The following is a 23,044-nucleotide window of genomic DNA, read 5'->3' as shown; positions in this document are numbered from 1 at the left end:
AATGACATGTCAGGAGAGGTTATTGGTAGTGGGGGTGTTAGGGTGGTCTCCTCGATTTCTTCTACAAGAAGGAAAATTGTTGCTTTGATATTAGTGGTGTTGTAGCAGGATAATTTTGTTGCAGCTTTAAAACCTATGGTGTTATGGTGGTCTCATAGGCATAACTACCAGGGTACCAACACGTGATCCAACAATTAAGAGGATCTAACACCACTCAGACATAAGGTGCAGTTAGTGATCACTATAGATGGTGGAAGCAGGTGTCACTTTTTGCATTATTTTTGTGCTGTGATATCTTTCCAATATCCCTGTTCTGTGACATCAAGTGTTCTTACACATACATGGGTTGTGCCTTGCTATATGATATGACATCACAAGGTGCCTTATCCTGTACTATGACATCACTATTTGTATAATTCCATGTCACTAAGAACATCATGTCTATTCCGTGACATCACTGTGCAAATTCTATCACCACTGTGATATCACTGTTTGCATTTCTCCTCTTCTGTGATATCACTGTGTGCATTACTCCTCTAGTGTGATATCATTGTGTGCATACTCCTCTACTGTGATATCACAGTGTGCATTACTTCTCTACTGTGATATCACAGTGTGCATTACTCCTCTACTGTGGTATCACAGTGTGCATTACTCCTCTACTGTGATAATACTGTGTGCATTACTCCATTACTGTGACATCACTGTGTGCATTACTCCTCTACTGTGACACCACTGTGTGCATTACTCCTCTACTGTGATATCACAGTGTGCATTACTCAATTACTGTGGTATTACCGTATGCAGTACTCCTCTACTGTGATATCACAGTGTGCATTACTTCTCTACTGTGATATCACAGTGTGCATTACTTCTCTACTGTGATATTACTGTGTGCATTACTCCTCTACTGTGATATTACTGTGTGCATTACTCCTCTACTGTAATATCACTGTGTGCATTACTCCTCTACTGTGACATTACTGTGTGTATTACTCCTCTACTGTGATATCACTGCGTATTATTTCTCAGCTGTAATTTCAATGGGCACATTATCTGACTATATTAACATCACTACGTGCATGCCAAGAGATTCATTCAGACAAGATCATAGTCTTGATAACTATATTCTCCAATAATACATATTTAAATGTTATTCATCAGTGTGCTCAGTTTGCCCATAGAAGTAAACGTGGTGCCGACTTAATTATTGTGAAAAGAAAAGAGGACAAAAGTCGGAAAATACCAAAAATACATGAATTTTATTAATTGCAAGAAGGACACATAGGAGAACAAGACACATTAACATTAGTCACATGATAGTTTAAATTGATGAGGACAAAAAGGTAATAAATGCCCGAAGATGAAAGAACCGGTGCTGCCTTGATATAAAATATAGGCAGGGTAAAGTAGTGTTAGCAATGGTCAGGTTGATAAGGATGACTGAAAGGATCCACAGTGGGAATTAAAAGTATTTCAAGGAAAGCCTAATTTATCCTAATTACATAGACAGCCTTACACAACCCGCCAGAACCACACTTGTAATGCCTCACTGAAAGCGCTGGACCTACACCACATGCGGTAATTAGCCGGAGAAAAAAACATATAGTACCAACCCAGTGGATGTCTCCAAGGAGGTGTCTGTGCAGCACCAAAGAAACCAAATGTTAAATCATAAAGAAGGTCCAAGACCATAAACATTACCCATAATTGTAGCCGCTTCGGTGCACCGGTAAACCCTGACGTACATTTCACAAAGAGTGGTATTTGCTTCCTCTCCTGCTAACAATACTTTACCCTGCCTATATTTTATATCAAGGCAGCACCGGTTCTTTCGTCTTCGGGCACTTATTACCTTTTTGTCCTCATCAATTTAAACTATCATGTGACTAACTTTATTGTGTCTTGCTCTCCTATGTGTCCTTTTTGCAATTAATAAAATTCATGTATTTTTGGTATTTTCCGACTTTTGCCCTCTTTTCTTTTCAAGATCACAGTCTTGGTTGTGTGGAAGGGGCAGTTGACAGCAGAGAAATGACTCTACTTCACAAACCATTTCAGGAGACCTCCCTAGTTCAAAACTAACCCAAAATATCACAGATAGCTTCTTGTGGGTCAAGTGAAAATTACCAAAGTTCCCTTTATCAACACTAAAACATTGTAGTTTTGAAACCGCCATGCCCATGTATCAGGATATTTTTTCTCTTCCTGTCCAAGATGGTACAAGACAGTTTACATGTGGATCAACTTTCATTCTCAATGAACAATGGTAAACCACCACTAATGCTGTGACAACTATAACTATGACCAGTAAAAAAAATTCCTTTTCCCCAAACCCATGTTTTTCACATCTGATGGCTGAAGATAAGACACATAGCATGCATACATGCCTTTCATTATAGATTACAAGGCCCACCTTTATTTGCAACATTTACCATAACAAACTTTTTAAACCATCTCCTCTCTACATATGTTTGATCCCTCTGTTAACGCTAACCTATAATCCCTGTCCCTTTCATTAATTACTTCAAGGCCAACTAGACCTTGAAGGTTGCTGGGTCCCTCAGGCAGTGCTCAATTTCAAGACATCTAATTTTACGAAAAGTAACATCAACCAATCCAACTTACCTGATCGTTGTGATAACACACCGCTAAATTTTGTTCATCGCATGAACAAGCCATTCGGATAAATTTTAGCCAACTGCCGGATCCTGATTGACTATTTTCAATGCACATCTTTTCTTCTTCCAATTCTTCAGAAACCTGGGAAAAGGAAATATTAGAGAACAATGTTATAGACATTTGACATTGGCAAACTTTAATTTGTCACAATCAATATAAGGAGTGAAAATTGTGTAGTGCATAGCAGCCATTTCCTCTCTGTCCCAAAGTCTGGTTCTGCATGCCGATCTGGGAGAAGCTCACTTTGTGGTCAAGTCAAGAGTTTAAGGGATATACCCTCTCACAGGTTCCTAGCATGATACATAATAGAACATGCATTATTTGGGTCCAATGAGACAATTTCTAATTGGGTATTGAAAGAAATGAAAGCGCTATTGCCCAATGTTGCCCTTTGCACCTGCCTACACAGCCCGTCCTATATCCGAACACTGTCTCCATGCATTTTTACCAGTTGACCGAAAACATTTTTTACCAAGCATTTATCTCAAACACACAATTAAACATGAGCCACATCAAAATATGGTGTACTGTGCCTTTAAATTGCATTGCCATAACACTATTTTCTACACTGTGGTGGTAAATGGCAGCTTTTTTCTTTTAGAGATCTTTTTTGTTAGACAGGTTTACAGAGCATCTGGATAGGTCTTAATCCAGCCATTGTCAGGGTGCATGGGAATGAAGAGCAATTTGTGGCCTTTGCCCGCATTGCTAGCAGCAAAAAATTACTGTACACAATTGTATCACTGTGTAGCCGTGATGTGTGGAGTCCGAGGAGCGTCCCTCTATGCAATGCTTAGATGAGAAGCATGAATACCCACAGTGAACACTGGAATCAGATGATACATGGAAGTTTATATTATCTATCACTGACATTATTTTTCATCTATTTCTTTGCACATTTTATAGGCTTTACACCATTTTTGAAAATTAAAAAAACATGAAGCATTGATCCATCATTGTTTAACCTGCACTCATATACCAGGCAATTGCTTAAAGAGCAAATCCTTTATTTTCTTATTTACTGCATTTACTAAAGGGACAGCTATGGGGAAATCAAATTCCTTGCAATTTTCTTATCAAAGGTTGGTAGGTACAAGCAGTTTATTGCCTCCTAAGGCCTCATTCAGATGTCAGTTTTTCTCACATACAAGAAAAACGGACAGATTATTTTAATCAGATATCAGAGTGTGGTCCAATTGTCATCAGTTTTTCTAGTACATGAATTAAAAAAAAAGTTTCTCCACCATTTCTTATGTCACAGTCTACGCAAATGTATAAGACCTGATCTGCTGTACCATGGAGCAGCAACTAGGCTGTGCTGTTCCGGGTCTATACATCCAGCGCTGGTAAGCCTGGTCCGTGCCAGATGTTGGACATCCACCAATCCGATATTGATCACCGATCCCAATAACAGGTCATCAATATTTTAGGGCAACCCATTTATGGCTGCATTAACGCATTCCAGTAATTTTGCAGTTTTTAGCGTAGTACCTCTGCAATTTTTCCACCTTCTCCCATGCACAATCACTTAATCTTGCAGAGAAACAGCTGTTTCAGTTGCAAGAATACATGTCTGGATGTAATGGCAGCCCATTTCACATGTGTTTCTTTGAAAGATAAATTTATCGTGCAAGAAAACAGAAAAATGACTGCATCAGTATAAAGCTGTTGTGTCTAAAAGCCGCAAAGTGTGAATGGAGTGTAATGCTGCATTCACACATTTAGGTTTCATAGTCCGAGCCTGTACCATGAAGCAGGTACTGTGCGCGGGTCTCTTGACCTGAACTCTGACATCCTCATATATGTTTGTGAAGCTGTCGTGGTCGTGTCAGTGGACCATCCGTATATCACTATACGTGCTCGGACTGTGACCCATGGATGTGTGAATGTGGCATAAAGCTTGTGTCCTATTAATTGCACATCCCAATTTTAATATATTTTACAAAGACACGTTTTCGTAAAAAACGCACTACCAAAAATGCCACTAAAACACCATAGCGTTGTAGGTAAAACATTTTTGCAGTTGTTTTAGGGGGAAAAAGAAAAAACCCAAAAAGTTAAGAACCATGCACCTTTAAAATATGCAACCACGAGGATTTATGGCATGGACACGATTATAGTATGTCGTAATGGGAATAGACAATCCAAGTTGGTATCAAAAAATGCACTGTTTGTGCCATCCAGAAGGAATGGGACATATAAAGGAAGGTCTACTCTTTCCTGCTGGAGCCACTTTTGGCGTTTGCTCCAATAATAATCTGCATCACAACCTACATATTTTGACATCTTGTAACATCTCATCCACTTTGCTGTGTCTTTAATACACGGCAGATAGGAAATTTGCTGTGTATCTGATCCGCATAAACATAACCTAATGGTTTTGGAAATGTGCTTCTGGACAAACAAATAGATTAAAGGAATTTTGTTGTATGTGCAACTAAATTATTAATATCACTTCACGGTGAGACTGAAGCAAGGAAACATTTGCTATTTTGACCGCATTGCTTTCCTTCCACGACGCGGGGCGCTTTACATTAAACTGTGCATTACCAACAAAAATAGTTGCCTAAATTTCCCTTTAAAAATTATCATATGGTTAATGTTTTCAACAGAATTATCCATGCGGGAATTTCTGATTTCTAAAAGGGAAGACACATTAGGAGAAAGCGCAGCTGATTTTTGCCTGCATAAGCTCGGCTTGGTGTGGAGGCGAGGGGGTCTCTCAATTATATCTGACCCAACAGGGCCTTGCTTAGTTATAGGACGAGCACGCTATAATTATCATGATTTTAGAGGTTCTTGTAAAACCCACACAAATAACCCTGTTGTTTTTTCGCATTTGCTCATTGTTTGGGCTAATGCAGGGGATTCAGCAGCTTCCTGTATTTCGCACCTCTGCTGTTATATAAAAGCTTTTTTTTATATGTATCTGTCACTCACTTTTGCACTCACAGCTTTTTGTTTTACATTATTAGTCTACGGAAACCCTCCAGACACATATTCATCCTAAAGGTAGTCATGGCCCCTCATACCATACATGTGTTTTGCCAATTACTCTACTGTTATGGATAAAAAAAAATCCTTAAAAAAATGTAAATTTATTAAATGTAAAAAGGTGCTGAAAATCTTTAAACTGAGACCCCTGAGTTCAGATCCTTTTAAGTCTCCTCTACACAATATTTTTTCAGCGATTTTAATCACCTACCGTATATAAAAAAAAACCCATTAGGCCATGTTCCCGTGATGGTGTGTTTTTGAGGTTGTAGAAATTCTGTGCCATTTCTGCACCTATTATTTAACTTAGGTTACTTGTATTTTTATTGTGTTTTTTTTTACATGTGTTTTTATCACTTTTTTTACCCTTTTTTTTGTCTCTAGCTTCCTTGTCATGTTTTGTATACTTTATAGCTGCTTTGTTTTTGACACTTCCTGGTATTTGTCTTTGACCAAACTTTATTGATATACGTAGTGTGGAATATATGCATTTTTGATGCATTTCCACTGTAGAAACGCACTAAAATTGCATGTGGGTTTTTTACCTGTGGAATTTCCACACTTAATTTAAGTCAATGCGAAAATCCACACTAAAAAAACTTAGCATACCCACAAGAGAAATTGACATGCTGTGGATTTGGAAAGCCACACCGCAGCTCAGTTTATGCAGCATTTTAAAAAAGCACAGTGGGCAGTAGATTTCTATAAATCCCATCCACTTTGCCGGAACTGTAAGGCTGGAGTCACACACAAGGTAGAAAAATACGGAACGTATTTTACGGCCGTAATACGGATAAATGGTCCCTAAATAGTGCTCCGCATGTCATCCGTTGTCAGGGTGTGGCCGTGTATTTTTCTCATGTAAGCATCCGTATGTAATCCGTATGGCATCCGTATACTGTTTTTTTCTCGCAGGCTTGCAAAACGGACATATAATGGAGCCCAATGACAGGTTTTCAAATCCAAACGAAAGAATAGATCTAGACACATAGAATTCATATATATACATATACATGTCATTGAGACACATATATATGTTTATATTTCACAGAGTTCTTCATAGCAGAATAGCCGCTAATTCAATTGCCAGCTTCTGTCAAATCATTCCCCAACCCAACATGAAATGACACATGGTTTACATACAGTAAACCATTTCATTTCATGTTTTTTTTAGATGTCCCTGACTAATAATTAGATGAGGATTTGTGTGCAAAATTTGGGAGGTGTAGGTGTTAATTTAAGGGGTTAATTCGTTGTAAAAAAATGTGTGGGCCCCCGCTGTAATTTGTCAACCAGAGAGGTAAAGCAGGTGAGTGAGGGCAGATTTTAATAGCCTTGAGAGAGACCATTGTTTTTGGCCCCCCCGGCTACCAAAATCTGCCCCCAGACACCCCAGAAATGTGGCATCTATAAGATGTGCCAATTCTGGCACTTATCCTCTATTCCCATTGCCCTGTAGCGGTGGCGAATTGGTTAATATAACAAAGGGTTAATGTCACCATTCGATTGTAAGGTGACATTGAGCCGATTAATAATGGAGAGGTGTCAATAAGACACCGATCCATTATTAACCCTATACTAAGAAAGGGTTAAAAACTACACACAGACATTAATTAAAAAGCCTTTTAATGAAATAAATACACCAAGTTTTTGACAAATTTTTATTAGTCTGGTAATCCCCAAAAAACCATGACCTGCAACAAACATAAAAAATCACGAATATCCTTACCTCTTCGTCGTTCAGTCATGTCCCACGCTGCAATCCATCAGAAGGGGTTAAATAGTTTACAATGAGGACCAGTGCTAATTGACCAGCCTCACTGTAATCTACTACAAAATGAATTGATTCAGCTCTGCGCAGCCTCAATGGCTGCCTGTAGATGATCTAATAACCATGGGAAAATTTCTGACTTTTTTCCCACGGTCATTAGTTCATTCACAGATCAGCCGGGGACTCCCCACAGCCTCAATGACGTCAGCGGGAGTCCCCGGCTGATCTGTGAATGAACTAATGACCGTGGGAAAAAAGTCAGAAACTTTCCCACGGTAATTAGATCATCTAAAGGCAGTCAATGAGGCTGCGCAGAGCTGAACAATTCATTTTGTAGTAGATTACAGTGAGGCTGGTCGCATTAGCACCGGTCCTCATTGTAAACTATTTAACCCCTTCTGATGGATTGCAGCGTGGGACATGACTGAAAGGTGGAGAGGTAAGGATGTTGGTGATTTTTTATGCTATTTTTGTTGCAGGTCATGGTTTTTGGGGATTACCAGACTAATAAAAAATTGTCAAAAACTTGGTGTATTTATTTCATTAAAAGGCTTTTTAATTAATATCTGTGTGTGGTTTTTAACCCTTTCTTTGTATAGGGTTAATAATGGATCGGTGTCTTATTGACACCTCTCCATTATTAATCGGCTTAATGTCACCTTACAATCGAATGGTGACATTAACCCTTTGTTATATTAACCCATTCGCCACTGCTACAGGGCAATGGGAATAGAGAGGATAAGTGCCAGAATCTCATAGATGTGCCATTTCTGGGGTGTCTGGGGGCAGATTTTTGTAGCCGGGGGGGTCAAAAACAATGGTCTCTCTCAAGGCTATTAAAATCTGCCCTCACTCACCTTCTTTACCTCTCTGGTTGACAAATTACAGTGGGGGCCCGCACATTTTTTTACAACGAATTAACCCCTTAAATTAACACCTACACCTCCCAAATTTTGCGCACAAACCCTCATCTAATTATTAGTCAGGGACATATAAAAAAAACATGAAATGAAATGGTTTACTGTATGTAAACCATGTGTCATTTCATGTCGGGTTAGGTCATGATTTGACAGAAGCCGGCAATTGAATTAGCGGCTATTCTGCTATGAAGAACTATGTGAAATATAAATATAAATATATATATGTGTGTCTCAATGACATGTATATATATATATATGTATTCTATGTGTCTAGATCTATTCTTTCGTTTCTTTATTAAACCTGTCAGTGTGAGTTTACTGTATAGCGCACTGAATTGCCGGCTTTTCTAAAAGACGCCGGGTGCGTATTTCTCACAAGTTACACGTGTGGTCCGTGTGTAACGCATATTTTTAGTACACCCATAGACTTGCATTGGCGTACTACGGCCGTAGTACGCTGACAATCGCAGCATGCTGCGATTGGCACAGACCGTAAAATATACGCAAGAAAAATACGGCTGATGGGAGCTACCCCATAGAGAATTATTGGTCCATGTGCAATGCGTTTTTTTGACGCCTCTCACTCATCCGTATTCCTCTCTAGTGTGACGCCGGCCTAAGGCGCTGCATTTTTTACACAGCAAAAACGCGCATCATCAAAAATGAACCAAAAGCTCATCATGAGAAAGTAGCCTTAAGTTATGTGTGCTTTTTTTGTGTAATTTTAGTGTTTTTTTTACATGCGTTTTTATTGTGTTTTTTAATCTCTTTTTGGTATGTCATGTTTTAAATAAATCTGCTTTGTTTAGGAAATGTATGAAATACTCATCATTAGACCTGAACCTAAGGACAGGATCAGATGAGGGTCTGAAAAATTATCCGAGATTCCAGAAAACTCTGATGATTTTCATCTGATATTGTCATCCATGAGTCCACATTTTATATGCCCGCGTGACATCCGTGTGCTATCAGTTTTCATACATCTATATTCAAAAATGTAGATAATCCAAAAATATAGTGTCCTAGATTAATAGTGGAAATGTATCTTTAAAAAACGGATGCTCTGTGGATGTTTTGCATGGGCTCCGATTTATTTGCCCACCCATAGACTTGAATGGAGAAAACAGTGTACACTGCAATGTTTTTCACACTGACACTTGGTGCCCATGGCAATGACGGCACGATATTTCAAACAGAGGAGGCAGGATACTGAAAAAGCAATGACCTGTCTTTCAAAGGCTGGAGGCAGTCAGAGGGGCAGGGAATCAAAGACAGGAAGGAGAAGTCCCAGTGCACAGTCCCGCCCCTGAGGAACAAAATCTAATTAGCAGTAAGCTTCTAATAGTCATTAAAGAAGGACCAGAAAGTGGATTTTTTCACCAAAGGTATCAATTTAATCAGTATTACTGTACCATTACAGCCACGTCTTTACTTTAGATTCAAATTTGATGCTGACAATTATTTTTTAAGAAAATATGTTGTTATAATATGCTAAGAACTGAAGGAATGGGACTTTGGTTTAAGATTACTTTTCTAGTTTTGATAATAAACACAGTATTCAGGAATTTTTATAGTTTTTTTTATATAAGCTAAGTAAGTCAGTGAGTGGAACTACATTTACTACCTAATTTCGGAGGACAACAAGCAGGGTCTGCAGTAAAACAATGCTGTTAGTAATGAAAGCCCCCTGATTAACATGCATCCTCCTATCTACCTCCCTGTGCTCAAGCCCACTCCTTCCTCTCGGTCTCTACCCGGTGGCTGTGGTCACACACAGGCTGTTTTGGAATAGACCCAAAGAGAAAGCAGCAGGCACAGAATATTTGCAAAGTCGACTCAGTAAAAGAAAAAAAAAGCACAAAAAACATTCTGAGGTGGGAACGGGACGGGGGGGGGGCTGCCACTTACCCAGTGTTTACATATTTGTGCTCCCTGCTCCCAAAGTGTGCAGACTCATTTAACCCAGGCCCTGCACAATTATACTTAATGATTTTCAGATGGCGTCAACCCCCTTGTTCTGTGTAATTAAAACATTTCTTCTCTCTATAAACCGTCACATTGTATGTTAAAAAAAAATAGAAATAAAAAAAGAAAAAAAATCATTGTAGTGTGTAATAAAGGCTGGAGATTTTTCTATTAGTCAGGATTTTTTCCACGTTTTTAGGACATGCTTTATCAACCGTTTTTGGAGGTCATTGAAATCCATTTATTAATAGTAGATGAGATGGGAAAATGGTGCAAATTGCCGGATACATTTGACGTAACCAGATAAACATGTTAAAAAAGCTTCTATTTCTATAACCCTATAGGTACCGTACTAAAAATCGTTTTCTACAATCTAGCCCATTGTAAAACTCATGTTAGCTATGATCTTTTTTGGATAGTTTTTAGGACTTTTAGCTTAAAGGGAATTCCCATCTCCATGATCCTATCCCAATAAGTAGAAGGTGTAATAATAATAATAGTAATAATAATAATAATAATAATAATAATATAAGGAAATACCTCCAATTAGAAATGTAAAAACAAACGAAAAAACCGAGGAAAATGTCCAATAATTAAAATTTCTTTATTTTATTATTTAACAAACAAATGTATACATTATATATATAATTAAAATAAATTAATAAGGGGAGGTCAATGCCAAAATGAAGGCACAGCCAGGGGACAGCTGTAAATACTTAGCAAAAATGCACCCACAATAATGTCATACAAAATCTAGTGAAAACAAAATTGTATAATTAATGTATAATATATAAATATATATAAACATATATATCAAGTGCAAAACTACAGATGATAAGTGCAAGCAAGAAAGAACTGTGTAAAAAAGAATATATATATATTAAAAAATGTAATATAAAAATAAAACAGATTAATTAATAATAAATAATAAATATATTACCACAAATAAAGTGCAATGTGTTGAGAAAAAGTGAATAAAAAAGTGTACAAAAAATCCCTGTATAAATGTATATATATACACATATATTTAAGACCAAGTGCTGAAATAATTAATAATAAATAAAATAAACTAATAAGCTGCCGCACATAAAGTGCGATATGCTGCGGTGATGAGGTGATGCGGTAAATCAGCGCTTATAGTAAAAAATAAATAATAAAAGAAGTGAGCACAGTGTGGATACCTTTCTGCTGCTTCTGTCCCCAGGATGTGCCAGCCCCGACGCGCGTTTCGGCGTACCTTCGTCAGGGGCTGGCACAGCCTGGGGACAGGATACTATAAGCGCTGATTTACCGCATCACCTCATCACCGCAGCATATCGCACTTTATGTGCGGCAGCTTATTAGTTTATTTTATTTATTATTAATTATTTCAGCACTTGGTCTTAAATATATGTGTATATATATACATTTATACAGGGATTTTTTGTACACTTTTTTATTCACTTTTTCTCAACACATTGCACTTTATTTGTGGTAATATATTTATTATTTATTATTAATTAATCTGTTTTATTTTTATATTACATTTTTTAATATATATATATTCTTTTTTACACAGTTCTTTCTTGCTTGCACTTATCATCTGTAGTTTTGCACTTGATATATATGTTTATATATATTTATATATTATACATTAATTATACAATTTTGTTTTCACTAGATTTTGTATGACATTATTGTGGGTGCATTTTTGCTAAGTATTTACAGCTGTCCCCTGGCTCTGCCTTCATTTTGGCATTGACCTCCCCTTATTAATTTATTTTAATTATATATATAATGTATACATTTGTTTGTTAAATAATAAAATAAAGAAATTTTAATTATTGGACATTTTCCTCGGTTTTTTCGTTTGTTTTATCTTATTTGTCCGAGTTGTCTTTTTAATATTTTCCATGGGTGCATAACTATGATATTTAGGTGAATTTTATACTGCACTTTCCTTGAGTTATTTTATTTCAATTAGAAATGTAGTATAGTTCTTCTGATTCGCTATGTCACTTACAACATGTTGTGCAGGTCATTGCAGTAGCTTAGATATCTATGGATACAACCACTCATATAGTTACAGTTAGTGGTTGTAACTAGAGTTGAGCGACTTTTGGTTTTTTAGGGTCGCGTTTCGTTTCGTGAAACCCGACTTTTCCAAAAGTCGGGTCGAGCAAGATCATCCGATTATAGGGAAAAGTCGGGGTCGTCCCGAAACACGAAACTGTCACGTCCGCCATGTCTGCCATGTCTGTTTGTCTCAAGAACTCCTGGAGCGATGTGCATGCGCATGTTTTGTCTGCTGTCCTGCATGTTCGCTAGAGCTGTGTGCAGACTCACCTCATGTCTGAGCTGCAGGATCCCTGCGTTTCTGCTCTGCCTTCTGTGATCTTCTCGTCATGTCTGGAGTCCTTGATCATGTGATGTTTCTTAAGATCCTGCACTGTCTGGTTCTGCAATCATCTCGTCATGTCTAGAATCCCGGATCATGTGTTCTTCCTAGGATCCTGCACTGGTTGGTTCGGTGATCATCTCGTCATGTCTGAAACCCTGATCATGTGACGTTTCCTAAGATCCTGCACTGTCTGGTTCTGCTATCATCTCGTCATGTCTAGAATCCCGGAAGTTCTCCCCTGGTCCTGACCTGGAGGAGGAGGTGCTATGCCCTATATCAGGCCGCCTCTTCCTATGCTCAGGGCCTGATTATTGTGTTGCTTCCCTGCAAGGCTCTGGGTCTGTGGGGTTGCTCCCTCTATTCTGTGCCCTTGCACTTTGCTCTGTAGTGCGTCTCTGCACACGCTCCGTGCTCGTATTCCGCCTCTTGTCTTGTGCCATGTCTTTTGTTGTCTCTCGTGCCATGTTTGTCTTTGCCTTGCTTTGCCTTGTAGTCCTTCTGCTGTTCTTTGTCTTAGTCTGTTTTGCTATGTCTCGCCTTAGCTATGCTTTGACTTGTAGTCCTTCCTTTGTTCTCTGCCTCGCCTGTTTTGCCATGTCTTGCTTTTGCTATGCTTTGACTTGTAGTCCTCCCTGTGTTCTCTGCCTTGCTATTCCTTGCTTTGTGTTCCTCCCTATGGTCTCAGTCTTTGCTTGCTCTGCCTCGCTCTCTCCTATGGTGCTCTGTAGTGCTCCCTGGCACACGCACCATTTCTCCTCTCCTTAGTGCTCGTTTCTTTGTCTAGTCCCAAGGTCTTCCCTTGGCCCGGCTCTGGGCTTCTGCCTACGCTCCGCTGCTAGACTCTGTCCTCTCTCTGACCTGGCTCTGTTTCTGCCTGTATTCCTTGCCTTGTCCTTGCATTGAACCCCGGCGTGGGTTCCTCTTGGCCGTCTCCTGTGCCGTGGTAAGTGCCACGTGTTTGTGTACAGCCGTGTGTACTGGCCAGTGTGGCGTGCCCCCTGCGTGGCTCCTAGCACGCAGCCCTTCCTTGTGCCCTGGCGTGGCTCCTAGCACGCACCCTGCCTTGAACCCTGGCGTGGCTACTAGCACGCACCCTGTCCTGAACCTGGCGTGGCTCCTAGCACGAAGGTTCCTTTGCCCCCTCCTGTGCCTTAGTCGTGCCTCGTGCTGGCGTTACAGCCGTGTGCATTGGCCAGTGAGGTGTGCGTCCCTGCGTGGCTCCTAGCACGCAGCCCTTCCTTGTGCCCTGGCGTGGCTCCTAGCACGCACCCTGCTCTGAACCCTGGCGTGTCTCTACACGCACTCTGTCTTGTGCCTTGGCGTGTCTCTACACGCACTCTGTCTTGTGCCTTGGCGTGTCTCTACACGCACTCTGTCTTGTACCTTGTGCCTTGGCGTGTCTCTACACGCACTCTGTCTTATCCTATGCTTTGGCGTGGCTCTACACACGCACCCTGTCTCGTTTGTGAACCCTGGCGTGTCCCCTACACACGCACCTCGCTTTGAACCCTGGCGTGTCCCCTACACACGCACCTAGCCTTGGACCCTGGCGTGTCCCCTACACACGCACCTAGCCTTGGACCCTGGCGTGTCCCCTACACACGCACCTAGCCTTGGACCCTGGCGTGTCCCCTACACACGCACCTAGCCTCGGACCTTGGCGTGTTCCTAAACACGCACCCTGCTTGGATATCTGTCGTGCCTCCTTGCCTGAACCCTGGTTTGCCTGCCGGATGCCCGGAACCTGCCGACCGTTGCCAGAGGTCCGGAACCAGATGACTACGGCCTGATGTCCGGAGCTGACGTCCGCAGCCTGATCCCTGGACCCTGTCGGTTTGCCAGCAGTCCGGAGTCCGATGCCACCATGCCATTACCTGTGCCTAGGCGTGCCATCTGGCACGTACCATGTTATGGACCTTGGCGTGCCCACGCGCGCACCTTGCACGTTTTGCTTGTTTACTCTGTATGTGATCTTGTGTTATTCTAATGAAGATACCTTGCACCTACGTCTAGTCTCGTCTTGCTTCCTGCTCGTCCTTGTTGTCAGACACTCGTCTAGTGTCCCCTGAGCCGGCCGTCTGGTCCCAGCAGTCGTGGTGGCTCACCCCCTTGGTCTTGCCCCTGACACTCCCTGTATAGGGGGTGGATTTTCACAAGGTCAGCTCGCCCTCGGTGGGTGGGTGCCACGACCCAGAGGGTCCACTCAAAAAATGGGCTCAGCAGGAGCTGAGTCCGTCACAGAAACCCAATGTAAGTCAATGGGGAATAAAAGTCGGCAGTGAGAGGAGGACAGGAAACACACCTACAGTGCCCAATTGAATGCCAAAAGCATCAATTCTTCTTACTTAAGCTTGTCAACCTTAATTAACTTCATAATACAAGTTACGCACTGAAAAATGGGGGTTATTTGGATAAAGTTGTGGGGGGGGAGGGCTGGCTGCAGGTTTTCATGTGCCCTGGGCGAAAGAGCGCCCCTTTAACACATACCACAACTCATCATGCTCCGATACGGCAGAGAAATAGCGGTATAGTACAATGAAAAATACCTCACTTTTTACATCTCATGACGAGGCCCATCTATTTCTCCATACAGAATCATTGGTCCCATATAATGTTTGAAACAGTATATGATGAGCTCCACATAATGCTACAGTATATGTTGGTCCCCATGGATGAAGCTCCACTGTCTTATGGGCCCAAATAATGCTCCAAACATAATGGGCCCCATTTCTACTGCTCTAGTGTATAATGGGCCCTGTAAATGCTGCTCCAGTGTCTGATGTCCACCTTTGGAATGTTCCAGTGTATGGTGGGCCCCATCTATCATTCTCCAGAGTATAGTGCTCCCCAAAAATTGCTGTCCCAACATTGAAAACAATCAAATAAGTCTCCTCGCTAGGGAATCCCTGTACTTGTCTGGACTCCTCGTCGTCCCCATCTTCCATCTCACTGCACAGTATTTCAACTTTGCAAGTGCTGTGATCCTGGGCAAGCAGGGGGGGCCCACTTGTTGGCGACGGCACTGGCACAGGGCCCCTGATAGTACGGTGGTGTGTCTGATGGCGGGTGGGCCGAACCTGCACTTTCATCTGCAGCTTCCTCTTTGTCACCGTGTAAGATGGAACTGTATATGGGAAGGGTAACCTGAGTTTCATCAGGGTCAGATTCAGGTCGTGTAGCGTGCGAGGGGAATGTAGTGGTCTGGGTCAATGTACCAGCAGATTCATCGAGCAGTGGCTGGGCATCAGTGCACTTGTGTCGCCCCCAGGAGTACGGTCGCCACAGTGGCATTACCTTCTTCCTAGGGAGTGTGATGTCATGCTTGGGAGCAACGAAGGATCTCTCTAGCAGGTTAACTGATTGGGCGGCGTTATTCCCACGAGTCATGACCCTCCAAACAGCGTTCATGAAGGCAAAGTGTTTGTTTTACGTGGGCAGTATGGTTGCAAAGCTGAACCTTAAAGGAATGTCCAGAAGGGCACCACCAGGAGTGGAGCCTACGGTTAAATTCGACTCCACCTGGGAAACCTCAACCATGCCAGCTACAGAACAGATGCACACATTGCAAGCTTAATTCCGTTAACGAACGAGACTCCGTCATGCCCCGCGGTCCGAGTCCGGCTTACTAGAGGGACACGTGAGGCTCTGGCACATGAGATTGGCCAATAACTGGTGTGTCATGCCCTTACATGTCCGTGGCTGCATGTGCGCTACACTGAAAAGGCCAGCGTTTGTCGCTTACAGGTGCAGATAACCCGCTGAACAACGTTAGTGATGGGGATCACTGATTACAATTATTACCCGCGAACAATGATTTCCCTGTAAGTGCAGGTCAACCGCAGTTCCGGAATTAGGCCTAACCGTCATTCCTGAAAAAATGAAAAACTTACGTGTGCAAACCACAGGTGCTGTAGCTTGCTTAACAGCTCGCCAGCCGTTCTCACGCCCAGTATGGATTACACGTGATTGCACAAAGGTGAGAAAGGGTACCGTATCCCCAGATAACATGTATGGATAGCGTACACATTCAAAATATATGTCTATACATCAGGAGGCAGGCTCAGACGGTGTTAGGCCCAGTATGGATTGCACGTGATTGCACAAAGGTTAGAAAGGGTACCGTTTCCCCGGATAACATGTATGGATAGCGTACACATTCAAAATATATGTTTCAGGAGGCAAGCTCAGACGGTGTTAGGCCCAGTATGGATTGCATGTGATTGCACAAAGGTTAGAAAGGGTACCGTTTCCCCGGATAACATGTATGGATAGCGTACACATTCAAAATATATGTCTATACATCAGGAGGCAGGCTGAGACGGTGTTAGGCCCAGTATGGATTGCACGTGATTGCACAAAGGTTAGAAAGGGTACCGTTTCACCGGATAACATGTATGGATAGCATACACATTCAAAATATATGTCTCAGGAGGCAGGCTCAGACGGTGTTAGGCCCAGTATGGATTGCACGTGATTGCACAAAGGTTAGAAAGGGTACCGTTTCCCCGGATAACATGTATGGATAGCGTACACATTCAAAATATATGTCTATACATCAGGAGGCAGGCTCAGACGGTGTTAGGCCCAGTATGGATTGCACGTGATTGCACAAAGGTTAGAAAGGGTACCGTTTCCCCGGATAACATGTATGGATAGCGTACACATTCAAAATATATGTCTATACATCAGGAGGCAGGCTCAGACGGTGTTAGGCCCAGTATGGATGGCACGTGATTGCACAAAGGTTAGAAAGGGTACCGTTTCCCCGGATAACATGTATGGATAGCGTACACATTCAAAATATATGTCTCAGGAGGCAGGCTCAGACGGTGTTAGGCCCAGTATGGATTGCACGTGATTGCACAAAGGTTAGAAAGGGTACCGTATCCCCGGATAACATGTATGGATAGCGTACACATTCAAAATATATGTCTATACATCAGGAGGCAGGCTCAGACGGTGTTAGGCCCAGTATGGATTGCACGTGATTGCAGAAAGGTTAGAAAGGGTACCGTTTCCCCGGATAACATGTATGGATAGCGTACACATTCAAAATATATGTCTATACATCAGGAGGCAGGCTCAGACGGTGTCAGGCACAGTATGGATTTGACGGCCCAGACTACACAGCGGAGGAGCAGGGAGAGGTAAAGATTGCAAATGCTGGGGCCCTGCCCAAGCAAGGGGGGCCCACACGTGGGCGTCGGTACTGGCACTGGGCCCCTCATAGTACAGCGGTGTGTCTGACGGCGGGTGTGCACCACCACCGTCAGAGACACTTGATTGCACTATGAGGGACCCTGTGCCAGTGCCCGCGCCCAAGAGTCGGCCTACCCACCTGTCCAGGGCAACGGCACTCGCACGGTGTCGTGCGCTAGGTGGTGACCCCGGCCATGGGGGGGAGGCAGCACAGTTAGGGAGTTTTAGAAAGTGGCATATGTTGATGTTGGACATTCAGCTGATGCAAAAGGCGAAATAGGTGAAGTCCCAGGAAGAGGTGGACCAAAGCCATTTTTCTGTCACCCTATGTGTCATCAGGGGAAGGTGGGACAAAATCCTTGGAAACCCATGCATGGTTCATTTTAATGAAGGTTAGATCATCCACATTTTGGGTTGACAGACGGGTCCTTTTTTCTGTCAGGATTGATCCAGCTGCACTGAAGACTCTTTCCGATAGCACACTTGCAGCTGGGCAAGCGAGCTCCTGTAAGGCATATTGGGCCAATTCAGGCCAGGTGTCCAGTTTAGCGGCCCAATAGTCAAAGGGGAATGACCTGTGTGGGAGAACATCGATATGGGAGGAAAAGTAGTTTGTAACCATAGTTGACAACTGCTGTCTCCTGTCACTTTCCATCGATGCAGTATTACCAGTTGTGTGAGCGGTATTTGAAAAATCAGTCCACAACATTGTCATGAAACCCCTGTCTCCAACGCCACTTCTGCTGTGTGCACCACGAACACCTCTGCCAAGCTGCCCCCGGCCCGTACGGCTCGTGTGAGAAACCATCACCGCTGCTGTGTGCTGGGAATGCCTCAAGCAACCGATTTACCAGAGTTGCTTGTTTATTAGCCAATATTAGGTCAAGGTTCTCCTGTGGCATGATGTTTTGTAATTTGCCTTTATAGCGTGGATCCAGGATGCTGGCCAACCAGTAGTCGTCATCGTTCATCATTTTGGCAATGAGGGGGTCCCTTTTTAGGATCTGCAAGGCATAATCTGACATGTGGGCCAATGTTCCCGGTGTCAATGATGCACTGAGAGTGCTGGGTGGAGGAGCACTTTCTGGCAAATCCACATCCCTCCAGTCACGCACAAACCCTGTACCAGACCTTGCCACGCCAACATTTTCACTTGCCCCACGAGATGCATCCTCCTCCCCTAAGTAATCATCCCCATCATCATCCTCCTCCTCCTCTTCTTCCTCCACCTCGTCCAGGAGAGGTCCCTGAGCAGACAATGGCTGAATGTCATCAAGGATTCCCTCCTCCTCTTCCTCCTCATCAACATTGGCTGCAGACGCCTGCTCCTTAAGGTGCGTCAAAGTTTGCATGAGCAGACGCATAAGTGGGATGCTCATGCTTAGGATGGCGTCGTCTGCGCTTACCAGCCGTGTGCATTCCTCAAAACACTGAAGGACTTTACAGAGGTCTTTCAGCTTCGACCACTGCACACCTGTCAACTCCATGTCTGCTCTCAAAGTGCCTGGCCGTGTATCCTCCCACAAATGCATTATGGCCTGCCTCTGCTCGCACAGCCGCTCCACCATGTGCAGGGTGGAGTTCCACCTTGTTGCAATGTCGATAATGAGGCGGTGGTTGGGAAGGTGGAGCAATCGCTGCAGCTTCTGCATACGAACGGAGTGTACAGGCGACCGGCGGATGTGCGCGCACAGCCTTCGCACCTTCTGGAGCAGGGCTGTTAACTCCGGATAATTTTTGAGGAAGCACTGCACCACCAGGTTCAAGGTGTGAGCCAAGCAAGGTATGTGGCTGAGTTTTGAAAGGGCTATGGCTGCCACAAAATTACGGCCGTTATCACTAACTACCTTGCCTGCCTCAAGATGTACACTGCCCAGCCATGACTCAGTTTGTCGCTTCAAGTACTCGGCCAGCACCTCGGCGGTGTGTCTGTTGCCCAAACACATCATCTGCAACACAGCCTGCTGACGCTTTCCAATAGCTGCTCGATAGGGGGACACATCGTGTGCAACAGTGGCAGCTGCAGATGGAGTGCTCGTACGACTGCGCTCTGTGGACGAGCTTTCGCTTCTGGAGGAGGAGGAGGAGGGTCGAACGCCTACAGCCAACTGTTTCCTATACCGTGGGCTAGGCAGCACTGTCCCACCACCGCTGTCCCCTGTGGACCCTGCATCCACCACATTAACCCAGTGCGCAGTGATGGACACGTAACGGCCCTGGCCATGCCGACTGGACCATGCATCAGTTGTGAGGTGCACCTTTCCGCTCACTGACTGCTTGAGTGCATGGACAATGCGGTCTTTCACATGATGGTGGAGGGCTGGGATGGCTTTGCGAGAGAAGAAGTGGCGACTGGGTAGGTCATAGCGTGGTACTGCATAGGCCATGAGTTCGCGGAAAGCTGTGCTTTCCACCAACCGAAAGGGCATCATCTCAAACGAGATTAGTTTGGCAATGTGGGCGTTCAAACCCAGTGTACGCGGATGAGAGACTGAGTACTTTCTTGACCTACTCATAGTGTCTGGGAGGGTGAGCTGGACTTGAGAGCTGCGCATATGGTGGAAGTAGCGGTGGACAGGGCGGACTGAGAGAGGGTTGATGATGGTGATGGAGTTGGTGTTCTTTCTGATGGCCTAGAATCAGTCTTTCGTTGATATAACAGTGGGATTCCCTGACTGCTGTGGCCTTGCAACGACACCTCAACATTTGCTGCTGTGCTAACCGGTGGGCTTACAGTGGGGGAAACAATGTAGCGTTGCTGACTACCTTCGTTGTGATCAGTTGCACATGTGGCACTTGAGGTTTGGTGTTGTGTCCACGCTTGCAAGTGCATGCTGGTTAAATGTCTAAGCATGCAACTGGTATTCAAATTTTTCAGATTTTTCCCTCGGCTAAAGGTCTTTGCGCACTTCTTACAGATAACCTTGGCCTGATCATGAGGATTTTGTTCAAAAAAGTGCCACACTGCACTCTTCCTACCTTGGCAGACATTTTGCGGCCTAGCACGCTGTGATCTTTTGACCCTCTGGACAAGCTGTCCAGCAACTCTTTTGATGTTTGGAACCTGTCATTGGAGTGCTCCGGGCCTGCCAGATAACAGCTGTTGTGATGTCGATGTCTGCTGTGGATGCTCCTCATCTGAGCTATTGGAAGCAGCACCCTCTTCCCCAAATGGATGCCAATCTGGGTCAACAACTGGGTCATCCATCACCTCCTCTTCTATGTCATGTGCACCTTCCTCTGTGTCACCGTGTATGGTGGTATAGTGTGCGGGAAGGGGCACCTGAGTCTCATCAGGGTCAGAATCTGGCTCTGTACACTGCGAGGACAATGTAGTGCTCTGAGTGAATGTACCAGCAGAATCATCCATCAGCGGCTGTGCATCAGTGCACTCCATGTCAGATTCATCTTGGCCTGGGTAATTCACCATTTCACTTGATAATCCAGGCATGGTATGTGAAAACAGCTCCATGGAGTAATCAGTAGTATGGCCTGCGTCATCCTTCAATCTTGGTTGGGGTGAAGGACACAAGGAAAGGTGTGGTTCATGAACATGAGCCTCCAATGACGACTCACTGCTTTTACTTTTTACAACTGAAGAAGAGGAGGCGATAGAGCTGGAGGCTGAGTCAGCAATGTAAGACAAAACTTTTTCCTGATGCTCTGGCTTTAAAAGCGGTTTGCCAACTCCTAGAAAACTAAGCGTTCGAGGCCTTATGTAGCCAGACGATGACGCAGGCTCAACACCTCCTGCATTCGGTCCTATTTTGCTCTTGCCACTACCATCAGATCCACCACCAACACCATCATTACCAGCTGCCAACCCCCGCCGAATTCCACGGCCTCTTCCACCAGCCTTCCTCATTTTTGGTAGAAATGTAGACAAAATCCAACAAACTATATAGTAATGTAAAACAAGGTACAAGGTGTCTATAGGACAGGGGAGATTTTGAATTTCTGCAGACCCTTGTGGACACTGGACACTTTTGGATTGTGTGAGGCCCACTGATATCTGAGCGCTATGTGACAGGCTCGATGGCACAGCTGTGACCAAAGTGACTAGAGGATAAGGGAGATTTTGAATCTCTGCACACACTTTTGGACACTGGACACTTTTGGATTGTGTGAGGCCCACTGATATCTGAGCGCTATGTGACAGGCTCGATGGCACAGCTGTGACCAAAGTGACTAGAGGATAAGGGAGATTTTGAATCTCTGCACACACTTTTGGACACTGGACACTTTTGGATTGTGTGAGGCCCACTGATATCTGAGCGCTATGTGACAGGCTCGATGGCACAGCTGTGACCAAAGTGACTAGAGGATAAGGGAGATTTTGAATCTCTGCACACACTTTTGGACACTGGACACTTTTGGATTGTGTGAGGCCCACTGATATCTGAGCGCTATGTGACAGGCTCGATGGCACAGCTGTGACCAAAGTGACTAGAGGATAAGGGAGATTTTGAATCTCTGCACACACTTTTGGACACTGGACACTTTTGGATTGTGTGAGGCCCAATGAATATCTGAGCGCTATGTGACAGGCTCGATGGCACAGCTGTGACCAAAGTGACTAGAGGATAAGGGAGATTTTGAATCTCTGCACACACTTTTGGACACTGGACACTTTTGGATTGTGTGAGGCCCACTGATATCTGAGCGCTATGTCACAGGCTCGATGGCACAGCTGTGACCAAAGTGACTAGAGGATAAGGGAGATTTTGAATCTCTGCACACACTTTTGTACACTGGACACTTTTGGATTGTGTGAGGCCCAATGAATATCTGAGCGCTATGTGACAGGCTCGATGGCACAGCTGCTGTGACCAAAGTGACTAGAGGATAAGGGAGATTTTGAATCTCTGCACACACTTTTGGACACTGGACACTTTTGGATTGTGTGAGGCCCACTGATATCTGAGCGCTATGTCACAGGCTCGATGGCACAGCTGTGACCAAAGTGACTAGAGGATAAGGGAGATTTTGAATCTCTGCACACACTTTTGGACACTGGACACTTTTGGATTGTGTGAGGCCCAATGAATATCTGAGCGCTATGTGACAGGCTCGATGGCACAGCTGTGACCAAAGTGACTAGAGGATAAGGGAGATTTTGAATCTCTGCACACA

General features: G+C 43.7%; 1 protein-coding gene across 1 annotated transcript in view; it reads right to left on the bottom strand.

Annotated features, from left to right (window-relative positions):
- PRDM16 (PR/SET domain 16) overlaps positions 1–23,044 on the bottom strand; it is an 842,524-nt gene that overhangs the window by 106,932 nt on the left and 712,548 nt on the right. Inside the window, exon 4 of the mRNA XM_073561698.1 lies at positions 2,629–2,763. Coding sequence (XP_073417799.1) covers positions 2,629–2,763 — 135 coding nt within the window. The remainder of the gene's footprint in view (positions 1–2,628; positions 2,764–23,044) is intronic.

Source organism: Dendrobates tinctorius, unplaced genomic scaffold (genome assembly GCF_039654945.1).
Source record: "Dendrobates tinctorius isolate UK_male_01 unplaced genomic scaffold, ASM3965494v1 ptg000326l, whole genome shotgun sequence".
Lineage (NCBI taxonomy): Eukaryota > Metazoa > Chordata > Amphibia > Anura > Dendrobatidae > Dendrobates > Dendrobates tinctorius.
The sequence above is the reverse complement of the archived record's forward strand: the minus strand, read 5'-3'. Positions and strand labels throughout refer to the sequence as shown.